This window comes from Pseudochaenichthys georgianus, chromosome 9 (genome assembly GCF_902827115.2).
Source record: "Pseudochaenichthys georgianus chromosome 9, fPseGeo1.2, whole genome shotgun sequence".
Lineage (NCBI taxonomy): Eukaryota > Metazoa > Chordata > Actinopteri > Perciformes > Channichthyidae > Pseudochaenichthys > Pseudochaenichthys georgianus.
In genome coordinates, this window is record NC_047511.1 from 32,646,493 (window position 1) to 32,669,877 (window position 23,385).

The 23,385-nt window shown below is 39.9% G+C and overlaps 1 protein-coding gene across 2 annotated transcripts; it reads left to right on the forward strand.

Annotated features, from left to right (window-relative positions):
* The first annotated feature begins 54 nt into the window (after positions 1-54).
* glt1d1 (glycosyltransferase 1 domain containing 1) lies at positions 55-22,470 on the forward strand. Of its 2 annotated transcripts, XM_034091289.2 has the most exons (13): positions 55-537; positions 905-1,056; positions 1,211-1,316; positions 3,472-3,523; positions 4,332-4,368; positions 5,036-5,092; positions 9,239-9,337; positions 10,151-10,200; positions 10,936-10,989; positions 19,150-19,193; positions 19,630-19,750; positions 20,354-20,452; positions 22,015-22,470. In XM_034091289.2, the coding sequence occupies exons 1-13, from the start codon at positions 470-472 to the stop codon at positions 22,159-22,161; spliced, it is 1,086 nt and encodes a 361-aa protein (XP_033947180.1). In that variant the 5' UTR covers positions 55-469; the 3' UTR covers positions 22,162-22,470. The 2 variants fall into 2 exon arrangements, with proteins under 2 accessions (XP_033947180.1, XP_033947181.1); XM_034091290.2 differs by lacking the exon at positions 10,936-10,989 and having other exon boundaries at positions 56-537.
* The last annotated feature ends 915 nt before the right edge of the window (positions 22,471-23,385 follow it).

Below are 23,385 nucleotides of genomic sequence, written 5' to 3' on the forward strand. Positions count from 1 at the left end.
ATACAAGGAAGTGGTGATGTTGTTTTATTTTTTCTTCATGTTTTATTATCGCTGATATGACAAACCTGTCAGCAAACAGGAAGCTGCCTGTCGTTTTATTTTTACTCCGTCCTAAATATTCGTCTCGAAACTAAATACTGATATGGGGCAACAGGGCCTGTGCTACCGTCATGTGTTTCCAGGGGAACATATAGGAGACGGACTTGTAGACATTTCAAGTGTGGAGCGTGCGTGTGGGGCGTGCGTGTGGGCGTGTGGGGTGTACTCTGTCAATTGGGCTAGCCTTAAAGTGCTAGCTTTGCTCTACGTATAACTTGCAGGCATGGGTTCAGGAAATGTGATACGAGTTCAGCTAGCGAGCCTACTGAACCAGCACCTAGAGGCTCTGCTTGCTGCATTTTTCAACCTGTTTTTCACTAATGTTTACATGTTAACTAGTTAGCTCGTCATACCGGCCATTAGTGAAGATATGAAATTACTCTTTCTTGCTTGCCTCAGTCCTAAAACTGGAAACCACACTACAGCTGAGAGAATAAGGTAATTTACGTTGTTGCTAAGCTAGCTACAACAGCTAATTAGTACTTACCTGTTGAAGCTGCATTAGGCAATAGCAATGTAGTTCACTGTAAGCCAAGGCTATGTCATAATGAAATGGTCTACTTGACTGTACAATTTTATTTAAAAAATCATCTGTAACATAATTATTTAACTACCTACCTTAGTGCACTTTGGCTTTAGTATATCAGCTATAACCTGATCCAGTAATATGCAGCTTTAGAAGGATAGTTGTAGACAACAACAACAAGGACACAACACAACATTTGAGGATTACAACAAGGCTTTTCCAATGAAGCTTTGATGTTTGAAACTTTATTTATCCATGGTCATGTTTATTTTGTTTTAGGTCCCACATTGAATCAGCTGGACACACCTGTGAGCTCAGAGATGCAGCAGAGTTTCAGTCTCCTGCTGAGGTGGCAAACCTGATATCTAGTAATCCTACATTTGAGGGTGCACTGGCCATCCATCTGTTTAAAGCAGGCAGACTTCTCTTAGGTAAACATCCTTGCTGTCATGATCTATTCACTTATCCATATACCTTTTAAGTCATGTGTTTTTGTCAAAAAAAGAATATAAGATATACAAGTACACTGTTACCTGTCCTATAAATGTCAGGACCTTTCTGTTTTATGTCTAACCTTAACACCAGACATCCAAGTACCCTTTGGCGTTATCTTTGGCGGAACAGATATAAATGAAGATGTGAAAGTTGAGCAGAAGCGTGTGGTTATGGAGCAGGTGCTACAGAAAGCCAGGTGATGTTGATGCAAACTATTTTAACCCATAAAAGGTCTTTGTCTGTTGATATCCGTGGAGAACAGCAGTCACAATTTGTTTTGCTTCTGAATTTTAAATGTGTAATATAGGGTCCATATTATGGCAAGCCGATTTTGCTTTTATTCATTTCTGGAGGATATCAAAAAATCAATTCTTACTTGTAAGAATGCAAATTCTTGATATCAAAAATTCAATTCCTACTAGTAATAATGTTTATTTCTGATATCCAAAATTGAATTTGAACTAGTTGTAATGTGTATTCTTGATATCAGAAATGCGATTTTAACTAGTGAGATTTACATCGTTTTTCTCATTCATTTCAATGGGAGTTGCAATTTGAATCAGTAATTCAATTGGTAGCCTACTAGTTGCAATTACATTTGAACTAGTACAAATTCAAATGTCTGATATCAGTAATTCAAATGTTGATATCAGAAATACAATTTGAACTAGTTATAATTACATTTGTATTTATAACTAGTTACAATTGAATTCCTGATATCAACTATTGGCATTTCGACTAGTTGAAATTGAATCAGAAATTGGTATTTTTACTAGTTCAAATGTAATTGTAACTAGTAACGATTGAATTACTGATATCAGAAATTTGCATTTGAATGTTCAAATTCCAACTCCCATTGAAATGAATGAGAAAAACGATGCAAATCTCACTAGTTAAAATCGCATTTCTGATATCAAGAATACACATTACAACTAGTTACAATTGCATTTCTGATATCAGAAATAAACATTATTAGTAGTAAGAATGCATTTTTGATATCAAGAATTCGCATTCTTACTAGTAAGAATAGATTTTTTGATATACTCCAGAAATGAATAAAAGCTAAATCGTCTTGCCATACTATATGGCAGACTTTCAAACATTTTATTGCAGGAAAAGCACACGTGCAACTAATAACATGCAATGGGACTTTTTATATGACAAGTTATCCGTTAAGAGTGTGATTTATAAATGTTAAAATTTTTGATATCCACATTTGCCAGTAATGTCTCACACAATATGTCGCTTACTTCCTTTTACAGAGGTTTTAATGCAGATGTCACCATCTTGAAGTGCAACCAGGAAGTAAATTCTATAATTTACGCTTAACTGCAATTGTTCGTGTCAATCAAGATATCTCTGAAGATAACTCTCTAATCTCAAATTGTATTAATCATGTGCTTTTGAAGTCTAGGAAAAAATTACAGCTTCACAAGCTCAAAGTAAAGTTGTTGCCACAGTTGTGACCAATTGGCATACATGATATATTGCCATTAATCATTATATATGTACAAGTGAAACACATGTAGTGTTATTGACCAGTAATGCTTTAAGTATTCAGTGCTCAGCTCCAACAACTGAAGCAATTATAATCACCAATTTTATTTTTCAAGCTATAAAAATCATATGGACAAGAGTATCAAATATGTGTTTGGGTAAAAATACTGGACATCAAACAAAGAACTGGTATGAAAGTATTAGGAACATATAAAGGCCAAATACATATGTGCAGTTAGTGTGATCACTGCTCCCATAGTTAAACAATTAAAAAAGCTTATCCATATCCTGTTCTGTGCCTTAACATCAGAACCCTGGTGGCTCGGTTACCATTATGATAAAAATAGTTGGCATTGAGTAAATCTAAAGGGATAATTGCCTTCTGGGAGAACTGGGGAGATCCAGGTCTTGTGACTTCAAACATCTAAATCCACGCACCTCCCGCTGCTAGTGCCTTCTCACACAGCCTTGATCAAGATATCTGAGCCTTTTGGCCAATTAACTTGTGCATGCTGCTCACACTGGGCTAATTCATATTCGCCACTGTACTTTTTGCTCTACATTTCTTTTCTTTGTTTCCCTCTGTATTCTTGAATCATTTGTCTTCAAACCACAAGGACTCGTTCTGCTCTCAAGTGTTCAGCCTTAGCATAGAGAAGTGTGTGTAACTTCTGTTCCCACTGCTTTTTCCTCTTTTATTGTGAAAATTGTCACTGCTTGAAAACTTCTAAAATACGTTAATCTACGGAAGCCTGCTAGGATTGAACCTGGGTTACATACAGCCGCCAATTACATTCTTGTTTTACTTATATTAATTTCAAAGGGGTGATATTGACGTTTTTTTTGTCTGACAGGTTTGCTGTTGCATTCACTGACAAATTGAAAGAAGAAGCAGAATTATATTTGGTATGATTATGTCTTTTGCATTTGAATAGAGCAGTGGTTGGAATAAGCACTGATGCTTGCACGTGTTGCCTGTGTTTCATGTGCCATGGTTGTTACAGTAACATGACCCACATAAACGTAGCAACTAATACCTCCAAGGTGATAACATTTACAAACAATTGACCCCTGTTTTACAAAGCTACTATAAAAAATCAGTTAGAGCAAAGGTTTTTTGTTTGCTTTTTACGATGCTACAAAACACATTAATAGCCTGACAGCTCCAATAAATATAACAGAAGGGCTTTTACTATACAAACACAATATCCTGCCCTGCCTCGTAATAGTTAGCCATTAAGACAATATTATCATGTTTTATTTTAAGATGAGATTCTAGCCGTAGGCTGCGGATTGAGGCGAGTGGCATGCTTTATCTCTGCCATTTAGTGTTGACAGCAGGCAGACAGGACAGGCACTGAGAGGCATCGCCATGCTTTTATTGTGGCAGAAAACACACAGGGGATGAATCTACTGTGATAACATCCAGTCAATATCCTCTTCATCCCCTGTGATGTATTTACTACCACCCCCATTATCTTTACCAACTGCTTTCCTGACTCTTTTAAAGTTTGGATTTAGATGAAATGTGTTTGGAGCACAAACGGCTTTAATTGGCTTCTATTGTCTGACAACAAGAGAAAGAAGCACAGTTAGCAATAATCAAATGTAATTTATATAAACACTCAGAATTGATTGATTCAAAACACTTGTGTATTTTTGTTTTGAATTTGTTTTCATCAGAATTGTTTTCCTCTGTTATTTTTCTCTGAAGCTGTCCCAGAGCAGTAGAATCTATGTGCAGCCCCAAGGTAAGCTCTGCCGGATGAATATCCTCGCTTCATTCTGTGAATCCCTTTATCGCCATTGAAGTGTTGCATTATCAGCTTTGACATGTTTCCCTCCATTATCATGCTGTCTGCAGTACAGAGTTGTATTTGCTCTTGCCATTGGCCACCTCACCATGGAGGACAGCCCAAATCACTCTTCCATGTTGTTTCCCACCAGCAGCCTCCTTTGGCAAATAGTCCCTACATAGATTAGAGCAGAGCCCTGTGCCAGCTGCATGGCTGAGCTCTGACCAGTGGAAGCTCAGATAGTGATCACACTGAAGCACTTTTGACACAAACCTCATAAAAAGGTTTTTAAGTATGTCGATTTTGTTTATTTTACATAGAATTTAAGATGTATAAATAAGTCATACAAACACTATGTATGTCCAATATCAATTCAAAAATGTCCCAATTGGGATCAATAAGGTACTTATTTATCTAAGGTTATCATGAACATTGGATGTGATTGATATTTCTACTTTTGGGTGTATACAAACCCTTTATTTAAGGGTTAGGGTCGCTAGGGTTATTTATCTATACAACAACAAATAACCTGTTGATATGATTCTACATAATGGTTATTACATTGTTGTTCGGTAAAGGTTCTGACAAGAAAACTGCCTTTCATTTATCTTTATTTTTAAAGGTATCCAGACTGAAGTGAGTGAGAAATTCTGCTGGAGTGAATTCTTGAGGAGCTCAGGTAATGTTACTACTTATGTTGGTTGTTTTTTCACCTATTGCCTAATGTTTGACTTGATTATCAGCAGGCCTTACTCAGGACATTTGTTTTGTTTGTTTACTATTTAGTGTTCTTGCCTTTAGTAGGAATTTAGGAAATAATCTAAGGGTCATCAAGAGTACAGGACTTAAGGATGAAAAAACACTTACAAAGCAGGGCAGATTCATACATCTGGAAATTACTGTGATAAGTATGTGTCATGCTTTGGATAGCTGCAAGTCGTTTCTCGTCTTATTATTAAGGCTATGTCTGAAACTTTAGCAGGAATAGTTGTTGGCACATCTACACAACCTTATTTCAATCAGGAGAGACGGTTTTGATGCAAGAATACATATTTATTGCAAGATACACAAATGAATGTAATGGTGATTTTGGCGATGAGGCCCCGTTGTGCAGGAAGTATCATTCGGGAGGGTCTAGACACGTGGTGGTGGTGAATGGATGGTTGGGTTCGGTCTGAAGAGGTGTGCCTTAGCTTGACCCTGGATTCAGAGAGACAGGAGGTGAAAAGGGTCGGAGGAGGGTTGCGTAGAGTCACCTGAAATGACAGCTGTCAGGGGGAGAGCAGATTTAAAAGGTTTGGCAGAGCGCTATGATAGGCTCTTGGGAATAGAGCGAAGTGATTGGTTAAGCTGGAGAGTGACGCCCCCGATCACTTATTGAGAGGAGAGAGAGTAGTTACGTAGGAATAGTGAATAGACGGTCTTCCTGGTTGAACTTACGCTGAGCTTCATTACTAGGACAGGTGCTGGATAAAACGTCAATGCAATAAAATGAAAAGGTACATGCACACTAAAAGTTAAGATCCCTTGTAAAATAGGTTTTATCGGTGTCGTTTTGACCAGGTATACCAAGGTGTGTCACATATTTTAAACCATTTGCAGTATTGTACATAATAGCCCTCTGCTATATTCTAGACGGCATGCTTCTCACCTGCACAATTGGACTGTGTAGTGCAGGGCAGAGCTGGGCAGCCATCACTGAGGGCACAATGGGGAAAGCAATCATACATCCCATCCTAAAAGTACCAATCAAAGAGCATAAATGTACTCTGAGCTATATTCAATGTGTCTGATTGTCCGAGAGGCCAGAGTTTGTAGCTGAATTACCCTTTCAACTCTCTTCTTCAGTCTTCCTCTCCCTTTTGAATAGCTCAGTTAATATGCACTGTTACTCCGAGCATCCTCTCCCAGCAGCCCAGACTTTAAATTGGACATTGCTAAATGATATCCATCCAAGGTACATTAGTGCTCATAGAGAGCACAGTTGGGTACAGAGAGGAACATTTGATTAATAGCTCTCTGGCCTGGGGCCATTTGTCACAACAATTCACAAACGCTGTGAGAAATACTAATTACTAATACTAATAGTCACTTTTACATTTGTTCCAGTTGAAATGGGAGTCACTACTATTGTGCTTTTCCTCAGTGATGTGTTAAAGCACTGTTATCCAACTCGGGGTTCCTTTTGGAGCTGAAAACATTGTTGAATTGACTGCATATGTGCTGTCTGACTGTGTTAAATGATCTGTGTTATTTGTCAGTAAAAAACAACGTTTTCCTTGTCATGGTGTTATCACCACAGCATTAAGCAAACTTCATATTGTGTTTTTATGTCAAAATGACGGCCCCAATTCACAGAGCTGCATTTATATACAATGTTAACTGATCATGCAATCTATCTTTAATTATTGTTAAATGTGCCTTATCATAAAACTAAAACGTTTTTGTTCTGCTGTCTAGATGAGATATTCCATGTTCTCCTTTTGAACTTTCATTACCTGCTCTGTCCTCTCAAATAATTAGTGTCATCATGTTTTAGTTTTGCTCAAACATAACTGCGTTGCCCGAAATAATTGACTCTTGCGGCAACTTGTATTCTGATAAATCAATCATTACTAAAGACAAAGTGTAGTATATTGGAAGTAGGCTTGTTTAATTAAAGTGTGTGTGGAGGTTTGAATGTTTGGAATAAACATATTTTGTGTGGCCTGGAGGCACACTCCAAAATACATCCGTCCCGTCTGTGAACAGAACATCTAACTGAAGATATGCGACTATACTGTATGTATGTATGTGTTATCCTTTTGGTTTTGAATACGTTCCAAAGGCACACATACTTCAGCACTGGCATCCAAAGGTGTCAGGCCATAAAAGCTACTCTGTGTACGGCCCCTGCTGCGTGCCTTTTTGAGGTAGGGGCATACATGAGGAACAGCAATGCTTTGAATCCCTGAAGGGGACATGCAGAGGCTCTGTTGTTGTCATCTTGTCAAGCTACCTGATCCTCAAGGGATAGCATGAATATCACATGAGTTACATAAGAAGCTTTCCCTCAAGTGTGTGCATGAAATGGTATAATGTAATGAAGAATCAAGAGATGAGGTAAGGTTAGACATCAGGTTTAATGCTTACTGTCATAGTGTGGGACCATGATCAACGAACACTGTTTGTGCCATAGGGGACACGTCATGCTTGAAAATGGCTTCATGCTCCTTGTTCATTATATTGACATGATGAGTTTTCGTGGAATGTGGAGACATTAAAAATACATCACGAACACAGCTTTATCACATGCTAGAAAAAATGACAGTTTGTTTTCCGACAAAAGATATTTTAAAGACATATTTCCTAAGAGAAGGGAACTAGCCAAAGCGCGGACACATGTTACCTTCCTGTCAGAGCTGTTGAGCGTCTTTAAAACTTCACATATACAGCACAATATGTGATCATCAGCATTAGGTTAATATGTCTTACCAGTGTAGATTTGTTGGTACAATATATCCAATTTTCGTGTGTGTGTGTGTGTGTGTGTGGTCCCCCGCTGCAATATATGTTGCCTTAATTACCTTGTTCCATACGACAGATTAAAAGCAGCTGTTCAAAAGATGTTCCCATATCGATGCACACACATTTACAAACATACTGATTAAAGGACTGTTCAGAATGCCCTTCTGAAATCAAAGGCAAATGAACAAAAATGTGTTTTGCATAGAACAGACAGAACTGCTTGCAGAACAGATGATTTGTACAATGTAGTTTTACTCCCCCAAGGAAAGATGAATTGTGCCTTAGATCCAAAGGGGATTTTGTTTTATCATAATATTTCTTAGAATGTTTTACTCACTTTGACACATCTGCGCTCTTGTATAATTCCAGCTATCCTCAATTATTTTCTGAGAAAGTGACATGTTTGTTACCCTCGGCTGACATGCTTTCTCATCTAATACATCTTTGTAAGTTCAATACATCCCTCAGATAAACAGCTTTTTTGGTTTTTGAATTGGGGTCAATGCTCAGACACCACGCTGTCATTTTAAGATCCTCTTTAACAGCATTAAAGAGCTGCTTCAGCATCCTGATCTGGACTTATCTGGCATCAGGGGACTTCACTCTACTCTCACTGTGCTTCAAGCACCTGCGTGTGTCTGTCTGCGGTTTTATTTCCACATGGTTTGTTTGTAACAGACACTGCTAGCAGCACTATCTCAACACTAAGGATTTCACTTATTTGGTCGTTGTCGATCATTAGCGGTCAGGGATTTAAAAAATGTAGTAAAGGTAATTCAAGTGTTGCCATCATGGTAATCTAGTGTTGTTAGGGGCATGACTTGTGTCTGTTGCTTTTGGAAGGTCAGGTGCAGGAAGTGCTTGTTGGCAGGGCTCACAGTTGAAGCTTCTGACTAAGCTCTGGATTAATCCTGAAAGTTGGATGATCTGGGAAAAGAGCAGTTTCAGTGGCCCTGCCTCCCTTTAAAAGCAAGGTTCTGAAAACGTTTAATCTTGTTATGTGATGTTGGGTTAGCTCATTTTAATCTATTGTTGTTCAGTGAGCAAATTGTCACCCGAACACTGTGCTCTGTAGTTATGATGCGGCATTACACACTGATTAGGCTTCAACCTTCCCATGCTTTCAGCAGCCTATTTCCCTGCCGTGTGTTACAACTCTGATCAGAGAATTGTGCAAGCACATTAGTCACTGCTGTCTTATTTTCCTCATGACCTTGGGTGATGTATTGCTTTCATTATCTGTCGAGGTACTCGGGATGTTCATTATGCAGTGTTTTGATATTTTGGTGCTCTCTCTGTGTGTCTGGCTCCTCTCCAGATGCGAGCATAGAGCACGTGGATGAGCTACGTGTCTTCATCTTGGTCTGTGGACTCAGACGAGTCAAGGACCCCCTTTATCTGGTGGAGGTTTTTTCAGGTACACCTTACATTTTATTCTGTTTACCATCTATTATACAATAAACTGGTATTGAAAACATAAAACAATGTTATCAACATCATAGTTGAGTAACTTGGCAATTAGCCCAGCTAAAGACTGAGCTTGTTTCAAGCTTGCTCAACCTTAAAGGGAAAAAACTTTTCTGTGTACTTTCAATCAGTTTTGATGGTGAATGTACAGTAGGTGAGTTAAGGAATACATTCCTCAGTTCTTGCTATAATGACAAACTGACTACATTTACCATAAACGCTTTTATTGTACATCTAAAGGTGCCGCACTTCTCTTTAATGTCCTGTAAACCCAGATGCAAAGCCTTTCTGACTGTCTGTTGTAACCTGTGGTAGATGCAATAGCTATGTCCTCATCAATAAGAAATGAAGTTAGATCTCGGCAGTTTAGTTTCAGCCAATTAAAACATGTATGCGAACTTGCAATGAGATTCTCCTTAGATCATGTTGGCCCTGCAAAGTAATGTTCCCTTGTTATCTTGTTGGGTCTTGCCTTTATACTGTTTCTTAGCAACATCTGGGTCCTCCTTGTAATGTATATGACTTTCATTATGTTGCACACAGTTATGGTAAAGCACTACAGGGATTCTTTGAAATAATAGAACAAAATGTATGTATTTTCACATTCACACTAAATTGTGCTACCCACATGCCTAAAAATGTGAACATACTATACCTTGCCCCAAGCAAGAATAGCTGTAAGTAATTTACAGATGATCTGCTGCTGATACATTTTTGTGTTGTGTTTTTGTTTCCATGACTACTTTCATTTTGTTTCTTTCAGAGTGGCATTATGAGAATCCACTGAATGTTCTGATCATTATTGGGCCAAAGGTAAGAACACAATCATTAACACTCGCTGCGTGTCTCCCTTTGTAGCGTGACTCTCTGCTCAGTTGTATCTACATAGAAACCGTGCCTGGGAATTCTAGCAGCCTCTAATTGGATGTAGCGGAGATACTGGCTTTAGCTGTTTAGCTGGAATTAACTGGCAGCCCTAGGAGGAAAAAGGCAATCTTATGCAAACAGGGCGAGGGTCAGCGGCATCAGTGGTCTTGGTCATGTTTCTGTCAAACTGTCTCTCTGCTTGGTAGTCGTGCATGGCCTACTCCAGATTAGCTCTTACCTTTTACTAGGGACTTGTAAAGACCTACCTCATTTTAATAAACAAGGGTGTGCATATATCTGGTGTTAGTATAAATAACAGCCAAAGCAGTTTGCAGTCCTGTCACACACCATCACCCTGTTTATCATTCCTGAAGACATTGACATATTTTTTGTCAAGCAGCAAATATTTTGAAACAAAATAACTATTTAACTTTGGAAGCCTGCCTTTATGATATTCATAAATCAACCAGTCAGCCAAAAAGAGGGAGTTTTTAAACATTACTCTTTTCTTTTTTTTACTGATTGCACCTTTATGTTAGTCAGGTTATATCTGCAGCAGCCCGAGTGCTCTTACAACTGTTCTTTTTTTCACTCATTTCATTTCCAATTTCGCACTCATTGATTTCTCTCTGTGTTTGTCTTTATCTTCTATCCCCCTGACTTGCTTTGATATGACACCAGTGTACAGTATGTTTGTGTCTGTTCTTTCTTTCAAACAGTGTTGTGAGGCAAAAGGTATGTTCTTCTTAAGATTTGTTCGAAAACAACTCAATTAGACATGGCCAGGGGCTTATTCTCTGTCTGACTGCCGCTTCTTGCTGCGCTTTGCTTTGTTGTTTGATGAAATGGTTCAGGGGAAGTGTGATTCATCTTGAGACCCCTGAATCACATTGAAAGCGTTTGTTTGTTTTTTAGAGAAATCCAAAGACATAGTGTATTATTATTTGTATTATTATAATCATTATTATTATTATTATTATTATAAACATGCATTTGTAGGATGGCCAGAATTTCCCTCAATCATTTAACATTTCCACCATAATTTTACTAATGAATTTACCGTAAATTCTAAAAATATGGATATTAGAGAGAGACTATGCTCTGCTCCGGCTGTCATGAGGTACAATACATCCGCTGCTACTTCATTCAAGTGATAAGTGCTCTGGCTGCACAGCATCTGTCATTAAAGAGCCTGTGACACGGTTTTCCCCCATCATCCAAACCCATCAATTTGAGTACATATTGTCCCCTTGAAAACCGTTACTGAACTGATTTTGGATATTCTCGCGGATTCTTCAAGTCCCGCCAAATGATGGGTGACGTCATTGCGGGCACAGCGCTCCAGCTGCACCGTCCAGGATCCCAGCTTCTGCATGTAAACCTTTATATATATATACAGTCAGATGTAAACGCACGACGGCGCACACAGCAGCAAGCTCAGACAGCGATGACAGGTTCAATCAATCAATCAATCAATGTTTATTTATATAGCCCAATATCACAAATGTTACATTTGTCTCAGTGGTCTTCACAGTGTGTACAGAATATCAGTATGACAATACGACACCCTCTGTCCTTAGACCCTCACATCGTACAAGGAAAAACTTCCAAAGAAAACCCAGTTTTAAAGGGAAAAATGGGAGAAACCTCAGGGAGAGCAACAGAGGAGGGATCCCTCTCCCAGGACGGACAGACGTGCAATAGATGCCGTGTGTAAATTGAAAAGATAATACATTTGCAACATAGGTAGTCCAAATGTTTGGAAATGCATGTGTGTATAATAGGAAGATGAATCCACGAGGATATCCATCCAGGACCTATGATCCAGGACCACAGCCACGACTCAAGATCCAGCGCTCGCGATCCAGGACACAGGACCGCAGGATCATCCATGACTCCGGATCCCAGCGTATATAGACACCAAAAAGAAAGACATTTGGGGAAGCTGGGTTAATCGGAACATGAGTGTACACGGGTATAGACAGAGAGAAGGAAGAAGTAAGATGTCCCCCGACAAACTAAGCCTATATCAGCAAAACTAGGGGCTGAATCTAATCAGCCCTAACTATAAGCTTTATCAAAAAGGAAGGTCTTAAGCGCACTCTTAAAAACGGATAGGGTGTCTGCCGCCCGAACACAAACTGGAAGCTGATTCCACAAATGTGGAGCTTGATAAGAAAAGGCTCTGGCTCCCATTGTACTTTTAAAGATTCTAGGAACAACCAACAACCCTGCATTCTTGGAACGCAATGCCCTAGTAGGACAGTAGGGTATAATGAGTTCTTTAAGGTAAGATGGCGCCTGCCCATTAAGGGCTTTGTAGGCGAGAAGAAGAATTTTAAATTCTATCCTGTGTTCTATAGGGAGCCAGTGTAAGGCAGCCAGAACAGGAGTAATGTGGTCCCTTTTCCTAACTCTGGTTAGTACACGAGCCGCAGCATTTTGAATCAGCTGAAGCGACTTGATTGACTTCTTGGTACTCCCTGATAATAAAGAGTTACAATAATCCAGCCTAGAAGTAACAAATGCATGGACTAGTTTCTCTGCATCGTTTTGAGGCAAGATATGCCTGATTTTTGCAATGTTACGTAGATGGAAGTAGGCGGTCCTTGAAATTGATTTATGTGGGCGTTAAAGGATAAATCCTGATCAAATATAACACCAAGATTCCTTACAGTCTCACTGGAGGCCAAATTAATGCCATCCATAGTTAGTATGTCTTTAGATAATTTGTTTCGTAGATTCTTCGGGCCAAGTACAATAACTTCAGTTTTGGTCGTGTTTAACATCAAAAAGTTTAAGGTCATCCACGTTTTTAAGTCCTTAAGGCAGTCTTGAATTTTATTTAGATGATTAATTTCATCAGGCTTGATTGATAAATATAGTTGAGTATCATCCGCATAACAATGAAAGTTTACAGAATGATTCCTTATAATATTGCCTAACGGAAGCATATATAATGTGAACAAAATAGGTCCGAGCACTGAGCCCTGTGGCACTCCATGGCTAACTTTGGTTTGCGTGGAAGATTCATCGTTAACACGTACAAACTGAGAGCGTTCAGATAGATAGGACCTAAACCAGCCTAAAGCCGTTCCCTGTATGCCAACTAAGTGCTCTAGTCTTTGCAATAGGATATCATGGTCGATAGTATCAAATGCAGCACTAAGATCGAGCAAAACAAGAATAGAGACAAGTCCCTTGTCTGAGGCTATTAGAATATCATTTGTGACTTTAACCAGAGCTGTCTCTGTGCTATGATGTGTTCTAAAGCCAGACTGAAAATCTTCAAATAAATCATTGTTTTTTAAGTAATCACACAACTGTTTTGCGACCGCTTTCTCAAGAATTTTTGAGAGGAACGGAAGATTAGAAATAGGTCTATAGTTGGCTAAAACCTCTGGATCGAGGTTGTGCTTTTTAAGAAGCGGTTTTATCACTGCTACTTTGAATGATTGTGGAACATAGCCTGATAATAAAGACATATTCATAATATTTAATAAAGAAGTGCTAATTAATGGAAAAACTTCCTTCAACAGCTTAGTTGGAATTGGGTCTAACATACACGTTGATGGTTTAGAAGAGAGAATCATTGAATGTAATTGTTCAAGGTTAATGGCTGAAAAGCATTCTAGTTTACTATCTAGTGTAATATTAGAACTTACGATTCCGGGAGCTGTTGATAACACTATACTGGTCGAAGGCAAGAGGTCATTAATTTTGTTTCTAAGAGTAACAATTTTATCGTTAAAAAAGCACATAAAATCATTACTACTGAGTGCTAAGGGAATAGAAGGCTCAATCGAGCTGTGGCTCTCTGTCAGCCTGGCTACAGTGCTGAAAAGAAATCTTGCATTATTCTTATTCTCATCTATTAATGAAGAGTAGTAGGCTGCTCTCGCTTTACGCAGTGCTTTCTTATATTCATTGAGAGTAATATGCCAAATTAAACGAGATTCTTCAAGTTTAGTGGAACGCCATATCCTTTCAAGTTGTCTAGACTTTTGCTTTATTTTGCGGGTTTCGGCATTATGCCATGGAGCTAATCTATGTTGTTTTATTTTCTTCTTTTTCAAAGGAGCAACAGAATCTAATTTTATTCGCAGCGCATCTATAGCACTATCAACAACATGATCAATTTGGGGTGGTGTACATTTTGTATAAGTTTCCTCCCCTACATGCAGACATGCTATCGAGTTAAGTATTGGTTGAATCTCTTCCTTAAATGTGGCTATAGCACTAACAGATAGGTTTCTGCTGCAAGAGCTTTTGACTAATGCTTTGTAGTCTAGTAACAGTACTTCAAAAGTTACTAAGAAATGGTCGGATAAAGCAGGATTATGCGGTTCGACTAATAGTTGCTCAATTTCAATACCATAAGTCAGAACAAGGTCGAGAGTGTGATTATAACAGTGGGTTGGTTTATTTACACTCTGACAGAAACCAACAGAATCTAATATAGAGTTAAATGCAACAGTAAGGCTATTTTTATCATCGTCAACATGAATATTAAAGTCACCTACGATAATTACTTTGTCTGTTTTAAGAACCAAAGTTGATAAAAACTCAGAGAATTCTGATAAGAATTCTGAATAAGGACCTGGTGCACGATACACTGTAACAAATAAGATTGGCTGCAAAGTTTTCCAGGTCGGATGCGTAAGACTAAAAACGAGGCTTTCAAAAGAGGTATAATTACATTTTGGTTTAATATTGATAAGTAAACTTGAGTCAAAGATTGCTGCAACTCCACCTCCTCGGCCTGTGCCTCGAGCAATATGAGTGTTGACATGGCTGGGTGGAGTGGCCTCATTTATGCTGACATATTCTTCATGTCTCAACCAAGTTTCAGTGAGACAGCATATATCAATATTATAATCTGATATTAAATCATTTACCAATATTGCTTTAGATGCTAGAGATCTTATGTTTAAGAGACCACATTTAATCTTCCTGTTTTGTTGCACTGTAGTAGTTGTTACATTTACTTTTATTAGGTTATTATGTATACACCTCTATTAGGTTTTACCTTAAATTGTCCTTGGGCAGACACACACACCGCTAATATTGGGTATTTTATTGGGTTCGGGATTCCTATGGGTGACTGCCTAGGAGAGAGCGCAGAGAAGCGTGTAAGACTGCGACTCTGCCTCCTGGTCTCAACTCCAGTTTGTCATGGATTACGTCCACAAAGCCCTGAAATGTTTGCCGAAATGAGATCTGCACCTTTCAAAGTAGGGTGAATGCCGTCTCTCTTAATCAGACCAGGTTTTCCCCAGAAGGCTGTCCAATTATTTACGAAGCCCACATTGTTTGCTGGGCACCACCAAGACAACCAGCGCTGAAATGATGACATGCGGCTATACATGTCATCATTGATCAGATTGGGGAGGGGACCAGAGAAGATTACGGTGTCCGACATTGTTTTAGCATAACTACACACCGACTCCACATTAAGTTTTGTGCATTCTGATTGGCGTAAACGAACATCATTACCACCGACGTGAATAACAATCCTACTGTATTTACGTTTATCTTTAGCCAGCAGTTTAAGATGCGCCTCAACGTCGCCCGCTCTGGCCCCCGGAATGCATGTGACTGTGGAGGCTTCGGTCTCTAAATTCACGTGTCTCATAATAGAGCTACCAATAACCAGAGTTGGCTTCTCAGCGGGTGTCTCGCTGAGTGGGGAATATCTGTTAGATACGTGAACGGGTTGGTGGGGACCTGCGGGTTTCGCGTTATGCCCCTTCTGAACAGTCACCCAGCCTCCCTGCTGCTCGGGAGTTGCCGGGGGACAGCTAAGAGGAGCTACATTTTGCCGGTCCGCACATGCTAACATGGGCTTTACTTTAACTGAGTTACTTTCTAAGATGCGGAGCCGGGCTTCTATGGCTATGATTCCCGCCTCCAACCTAACAACTATACTACATTTAACACATGTATCCTTACCAGTAAGGGAGGCCGGGAAGTAACCAAACATGAGACAGGAAGAGCAGGAAATAGCACCAGAAGGTGGGGAAAGAGCCATGGCTAGCTATCAAGCTAAAGTAGCTACCGTTAGCAAACCCGAAAAGAGTGTAGGCAACTGTGGAGTTACAGTCGCTAAGAGAAGGAGAGTTGTGAGTGCTTAAGCTGTAGTAACGTGTATCAAGAGTTTTAAAACGATCGATTAAGTTTAAGTTAATAAGCTATCAGCAACAGAACAGGCACACGGGATACCCGGAGATGAAAACAACAACAACCGGAAGTTACAACGTGCAACGTGCTCACCGCAATAGGTTCCTCCTTTCTAGTTCAATGTGGAGACAGCGTTTGGTACTCTGTTGGTTAATGTTGAACGTGTCTGAGAGCTCATATGAGGCTGAAGGATCGGTTTATGTTGTATCTGTTAGAAGTTTAGGAATGAGGTGCGTCAATATGGGCGATCATATGGTCATGTAGCCAGTGGTGGAATGGCACTACAAATCATCCCGGGACTCTCGACCGGCCCACTTCGGTACCGCTAGTAAATTGTCAACGGGGGGAGTGGGGGATGTCAGGGTGCTGTAGATAGTAAATGTAAATATGTAAATATTTGTGTCACTGCATCCTGGTAAAATACAAATATAATGTATAATGTCTGTGTCTTTGACATTAGCGCTGCTCGCCACCTGTGCCCTGTACTACGAAGCCAGTTCAACAGAACCTGGATATGTTTGAGTAACAAACAAACTAACAACAACAAACTAACAAACGAGATCTCGCTAAGCAGTCCTACGACGCTGGTTATGAACTCGGTAAATCAAGCCAGGGTTTCTCTCTCCAGCTGAGAGCGCGTTCAAGTCTAAGACACGAGTGGATCTGACTTTAATTACATTTGTCTCGAGTGTTTCGTCAACATAATGTGTTAAATAATACTTCTGCATCCAGTCTGTGACACTGTGAGTGTTGCACGGCCAGATGAGGCTGGAGAAGCTGACTCAGATAAGGAAATATGATATATTATGATATTATATGATCGATGATCTGATTGATGATGTAATATGAATGATAAGTGCGACACGTCGGCGTCTTCTCTGCATACGGCAGTTTAAACTGTATTTTCTTTATCCTGTAATATGACTTGAGAGATTTAAACTCCGCACACTGAGTTGATCTCTGTTCTATAGACGCCGGAGGCGGGCAGCGTCAGGTAAAAGAAGTTATTTAGCCTTCTCAAACCTGAGCCTCACGCGCCGCCTATGGAGGATGTGCTAGTTACTTATCCGACCGGCCCACTTCGGTACCGGCCCATCGGGATTCGTCCCGATGGCCAGTCCGACACTGCACCCAGCCCACGTAAATTGTCAACGGGGGAAGCCTCGCTGCGGGGAAACGGTGGACCTAGTGTCCCGATCGGAGTGGGAATAATAATAATAATAATCCGTGCATTTTATCCATTAATTTCCCCAACATTGTGGTAAAAAAAACACACGTTTAATCCATGTTGTTGGTGTACTACAACTACAAAAAGCACCGGTTTGTTTTCTCATCAGGAAATGCAGACCAGCACAAACAAACGATTTGTAATCATCATCCTCACTCATCATTTAATGTATCATATGTTCGCCGAATTGACATGAAAGCACTAATAAATGTAGTTTCATCCACTTGAGTTTACAACTACAAAACGAATCGATTTGTTTTTATATCACATCCGACGGGAGGAAATTCAGCAGCTCTCACTCCCGATTTTAATCCTAATGTAATCATCATCTTCACCACGATCATCTATGTTTATGTCCGCCGAATTGACATGAAAGCACTGACAAATATGAATATACTGTAGTCAACTTCATTAAAACGTTATTAACGTGCCTAATCTCAGTAATTCACCATTTCTACGCATGATAACACACACTTTGTCCGTGTTTGGCTCTCGAAGCGTTCCCGCATTGACGTCACTTCCGGCTTCCCCCAAAACTTCAAAATGAGTCAAGGAATTTCCCCGCGATGTTCGAAATTATTGATATTTAACGGAACGGTATCGCTTTTTCTTTTTTAAACTGACGGTTCGAGATTACTAGTAGCCCAATATTTCATTGCACAACAGTTGTTGGGATGGTGTCACAGGCTCTTTAAGAGGAAAATTCAGGTCAGTTTGTCAGCGATGACACATCATGCTCCTCTGTGGCTGGGACTTATCTTCCCCCACAATGTGCACTATATTCTATACTATTATTGAATAAAATACATCTCAAAATGTTTTCAATAATGTTATTTTTAGTTTATTATACTTGCTCACAAACAAGAAACTGGGCAAAATGGCACAAAGGCTAAAGGAAGGTATGGTACATTCACCATGGAGGTACTTAGCCTTCCCCTTCTGACTGGCCACTTCCTTCACTTCTGATTTCTTTTTGATTTACCATGGAAGAGCACAGAATCAGTACTGTGCCTAAATCATTTGTGTTCGTTACTACAGCAGTTATCGTGATTTATCCCCTGCTGGATTAACAATGACTGCCTAATCCCAGATTTAACCGGGATTCAAAAACAATTGTGATTCTTTGATTTGTAATGCACAAGTGCTTTAAAGCAGATTGTATTTAGAAATTCCATGAGCTATAACATGGAAAAGAAAAAAAAGTAGCAGCTTGCTTGGCAACATCTTTGACCTAAATTGCAATGCTTTGACTTTTCTGCGGGCTTGCTAATGCACACAAATCCCACATTGCAATTAATCAGATTGGCCACCCAACCCAACTGACCCCAATCTCTGCAAATACAGGATTTTCAGAGAATGATTTGCTCATGATAGAAATGATTGTTTGTGTTATTGTTTATTTCATCTTTCAGATTAAGTCATTTCTGCCTTCCTTGATGAAAACCAGCAGGTTTCACTTGTCTCTGTGGTGTTTCTGTCTCACTTAGATTGATCCTTTATTTACTGTTGAAGTGGAAGCTGTTGTTAAAAGGTAAGCCATCTTTTCTTTTCTTTACCAGTCACCCAGCTCATAAAAGAACATTTGATATCCGACAGTCTTGCCAAGAATTTACTCCTGTTTGAAGACTACTTATCCTTCTATATGCCCCATTAGATTTATCTTGACATTATGTGAACAGAATGAACATCTGAGGGGAGCGCCAAGATCCCCTCTTTTTTTTTGTATCTGTCCTCCCACTCTCAAGTCCTTGCTGATCTTTCAGTTTTTCGCCAAGGGCCTTCAGCACAACAAAGCTCTGTGGCAGGAAGCTGCCTTCTCTGGTTAGGAGTTCACCTGGACTCTCCGTGCATGTCCCATATAGTGCAGCTGTGTTTCCTGCCCTGAGCTTGTCACTGCCCTTTAGCATCATTCACACCTCTGTTAGCCCTGAGTCACGCAGAACTGAGCTTTGTCGCTGCTTCTGTAGAGCAGCAGGGGTCTTCTTGGCCCAGGAGAGGAGCCAACAGGAGCTTCACGCTGCCATGAAACGGTGCTTCGCCGTGGTTAACAGCTCCGTCTCAGAGGGCATGTCAGCAGCCATTTTGGAGGTAAATATCTGAAGGGCTGATACGTAGCACAAAATCATGTTCTGACTTCAATGCTGTACACACAATTGTATCTTTTTATAGCTCATGCATTATGTATGGTGTAGAATACCATTTTGGTAAAGTGAATTGGATTTTTTCAAAAACTGAAAATGTGCAATCCAAAGCCCTTGTCAAAATGAAACGGTGTAAATATTAACAGGAGTCCTTATCCTGCTGTTTCTACAATGTTATCTGACCACTTCAGGGACGATTACCCAAATTGATTGCTTTACTCCAATCTTGAGTGACCAAAACTTGCAAATCCACTTAATCTCTTTTAAAACACAGTCGATTGAGACAATTCACAGCTGGCTTAACGTCCGATTACCGTAGTATGTTTCACTCAACAACCTGCTGAAGGTAATGGCTGATACACACTGTTAATTGTGTAAGTGAACTCGGGCACTAAAGAGCAGAATGGCTGAGCTGTACAACTTCCAAGGTGCTTAAGGTGCTTTTTGTCTTGATAGTGATAAAATAAATGAGTCTGTGAATAAGTGACTTTACTCTGTGACATTGTGAATTTTAGCCACTTTTGCGAATGTAATCGGTTTGCTCCAACAGGCCATGGATCTCGGGGTACCTGTGTTGGCCAGGGACATTCCAGGAAATGCAGCCGTAGTCCAGCATGAGTTCACTGGCCTGCTGTACTCGTCTCCTCAGGTATTTAAAGCCATACACTACGTCACTACGTCACCACCACATACTGTACATGCATTAATCCCCATTTGGCTTTAACACTGTCTGTGTTGATGCACCACAGTCTGAGAGGATATTATGTATTAGCACTGCAGCCAATGTCCGCTTCTATCACTTCAATTGACCAAAATGTGTTGACTGTTAATAACTTACCTTACTTTAACTTAAACTCTCAATTTTAAAAAGGAAACCTTTACATCAATTTGTCAAACTTCTTACTTTAAATTATTATCATTAATCCAAACTAAGCAGATACAATATAGCAAAAGGAGCTGATGTTTACCTAGGTGCTTGGATTAGGATCAAGAAGTCTAACATTCAGGGACAGAGCAAAGACACCACATTGTGGGGATGCAACACATAGCAGGAAAGTGCAAAGTGGGGCCCTCCAATGAGAGCTTATCAGTCTAATATTTAATGAGATTTGAAATAAAAGGAGAATAGGTTAAGGCAGTTGAGCATGGTGCTTTCAAGACGCCATGCTCTTGCGTGATGTTGTAGTGGCAGGGATAAGTCCTCCCCGGTGGGTCACGTGTGCTCAGCTCAGCTGCCAGGAGCAAGCTCTCACAGATGGTTGTTGCGACCTGGGCTGAATAAACCACGACCCCAGCCAGGGCCGATGGGCAGCGAGTGCTATTCTGTCAACAAAATAATATGTTTGCAGTCGACCGCACTCTAGACTTTTTCTGCCTGCTTAAAAATCCCCTTCTATGTATTATTGACTAAAAGTAATGACATGATGAATGTACGTATCAAGAAATGTGTCAAAAGGAACAAACGCACTAGCCCTTAAAAGCTTTTTAAGAGGAAAATGGCACTTCCTGTCTGGCTCTATAATTTACACTAGGCATGCTGCTCATAGGTTGAGCTTTAATCCTGTTGCTAAGGATGTATAGCTCTCATGGCCATACATAGAAGACGTTCCATACCAAGAGCCTCTCCAGACATAATCACGTCACTTGAATGAAGTAAAGTGAATTGGCTTGCTGACTGGCAGTGGCTAAAACGTTGTGTGCTCATTGGCTCCTTCTGCTTCGAAAAATGTTGAGTGCCATGTTGCCATGGAAGCCAACGTTTGAGGAACTTTCATTCGTTTTGTTGGAGGCTTCTTTTAGTCTGCTGGGCCAAAAGATGAACTGCTAGGATTCAGGATAATGTGTGAATACACATCTCAGTCAATGTTCAGAGATGACAATATTAAACATTTCTTAATTGTCTCATTTATATCCTCATCTTTCCCTCACCATGTCAATGTGACAGCTGGTTGGTTTTTATTGTTAAACTGTAGCATTACAGTATTTGGATAGACTGTTTTTGACTTGGAGCCACAAATTCCTCCCCTATTTGGCAATGTACAGATATTTTTGAAGTATTTACTAATCAGCACAGGCTCTTATTTGAGTTCTGTTCTCATGCCTTGGATAATCTTTTGTTCTTTAAAAGAAAATTCTTGAAGCAACTTCAATGGCAAGCTTTAAGTTGCATTTGGCAGTAAATGAGAATCGTTTTGCTTTTATCCCTGCCAGGAATTTGTGCATCAATCTCACAGGCTGTTATCAGATCACGAGCTGAGAGTGAGAGTGGTAAGGAATGGAAAACTTTACGTGGAAGAGCATCACGGCCTGAATCAGGAGAGAGAAACCTACCGGCGGCTGGTGGACACTCTGCTCTGAGCGCAAGGTGACAGCGCTCAACCCCACTCTGTAAACTTTCTCAGGAAGAGCTGGGCATTACCCTTCTGCATTTACATGCTGTAGGTAAAATGATCACAGATGTCTTTATTCACCGTCTTTCAGGACATCAGGCTACAAAGATGCTGTACAAAATAATCTTGTTTTATCTGCACTGCCGAATTGAAATTATGCTGCAGAGCACTTTGAACCAAAGAACCAGACAATAAATGGTTGTTTGTCCTGTAATATATATATACCTACATTGCTAATATACTGTTATTTATGTTTGGAATAAATATATAAATAAGGCTTCTCTTCTTATCAGTCTACTTAATAAAAGAGGCAAACAACTCCACTGTTTGTTTTTGAATGGTTGGGTATTTAAAAATGTATTTTCATTCCCTCTATTTCATTCCCTACGCCAAAATAATACATGCAAAATGCAAAAATCTAAATTTCTCCACAAACTCAGTGGATCAGCTAATGTACCCTTTCTGCAACTGTTCCAGTATTTTCAATTTCTTCCAGTCTGATTGCTACCACATTCAACGGATGGGTTGCAGACATCCAGGAGCCAAGCAAAAATGCAATTTGTTTAAAGGGCAGAGGGGCACAAAGGCTTCTTGTAATTTGTCATTACAAAGGTTGATGTGGCAACACGCGGGGGCACGGGCTGGTTAGCAAAACATTTAATGTTAACCCTCAAAAGTTTTGCAACATTTTTGATGCAAATGTAACATTTAGAATGACACAAAATATAAATAAACATCAATAGCTGTCCTGCATACTGTATTAGGGAAATAAAATAGTTAAGGGTCCCATGTCATGCTTTTCCGGTTATTACCTGTCCCCTTGTGTGTTATGAAGGTTTGCATGTAAACGGTCTGCAGAGTCACAAACCCTCAAAGTACACCCTGTAGCGAGTAAAACTCTAACACAGAAAAGACCTGTCTATGCTGCCCCAGAACACCTCGTTGGAGATTTTCTTTTTCCATTTTTTTCTTCCTTGTACCAAGTGATGTAACGACGACCAAATGGACCAATCCGTGGAGCTCCTCACACACACACATACTCACTCAGCCTTATATTTTCTCAGCCGCAGCTGCGTGGATCTCCACTCATAGTTCGCCACACACTCACATCACGTGTGTGTGCTCAGGCTGAGTTCAGGCTGAGTTTCGCCGTGTCTCACTGTCTCGCAGACCCCATGCAGCAACCAGGAAA

Coding starts and splice junctions, on each gene's coding strand:
- glt1d1 (XM_034091289.2), top strand. CDS start 470: ATGAAATTACTCTTTCTTGCTTGCCTCAGTCCTAAAACTGGAAACCAC. Junction 10,990..19,149: donor ACAGTGTTGTGAGGCAAAAG/GTATGTTCTTCT, acceptor TGTCTCACTTAG/ATTGATCCTTTATTTACTGT. Junction 20,453..22,014: donor TGCTGTACTCGTCTCCTCAG/GTATTTAAAGCC, acceptor TATCCCTGCCAG/GAATTTGTGCATCAATCTCA.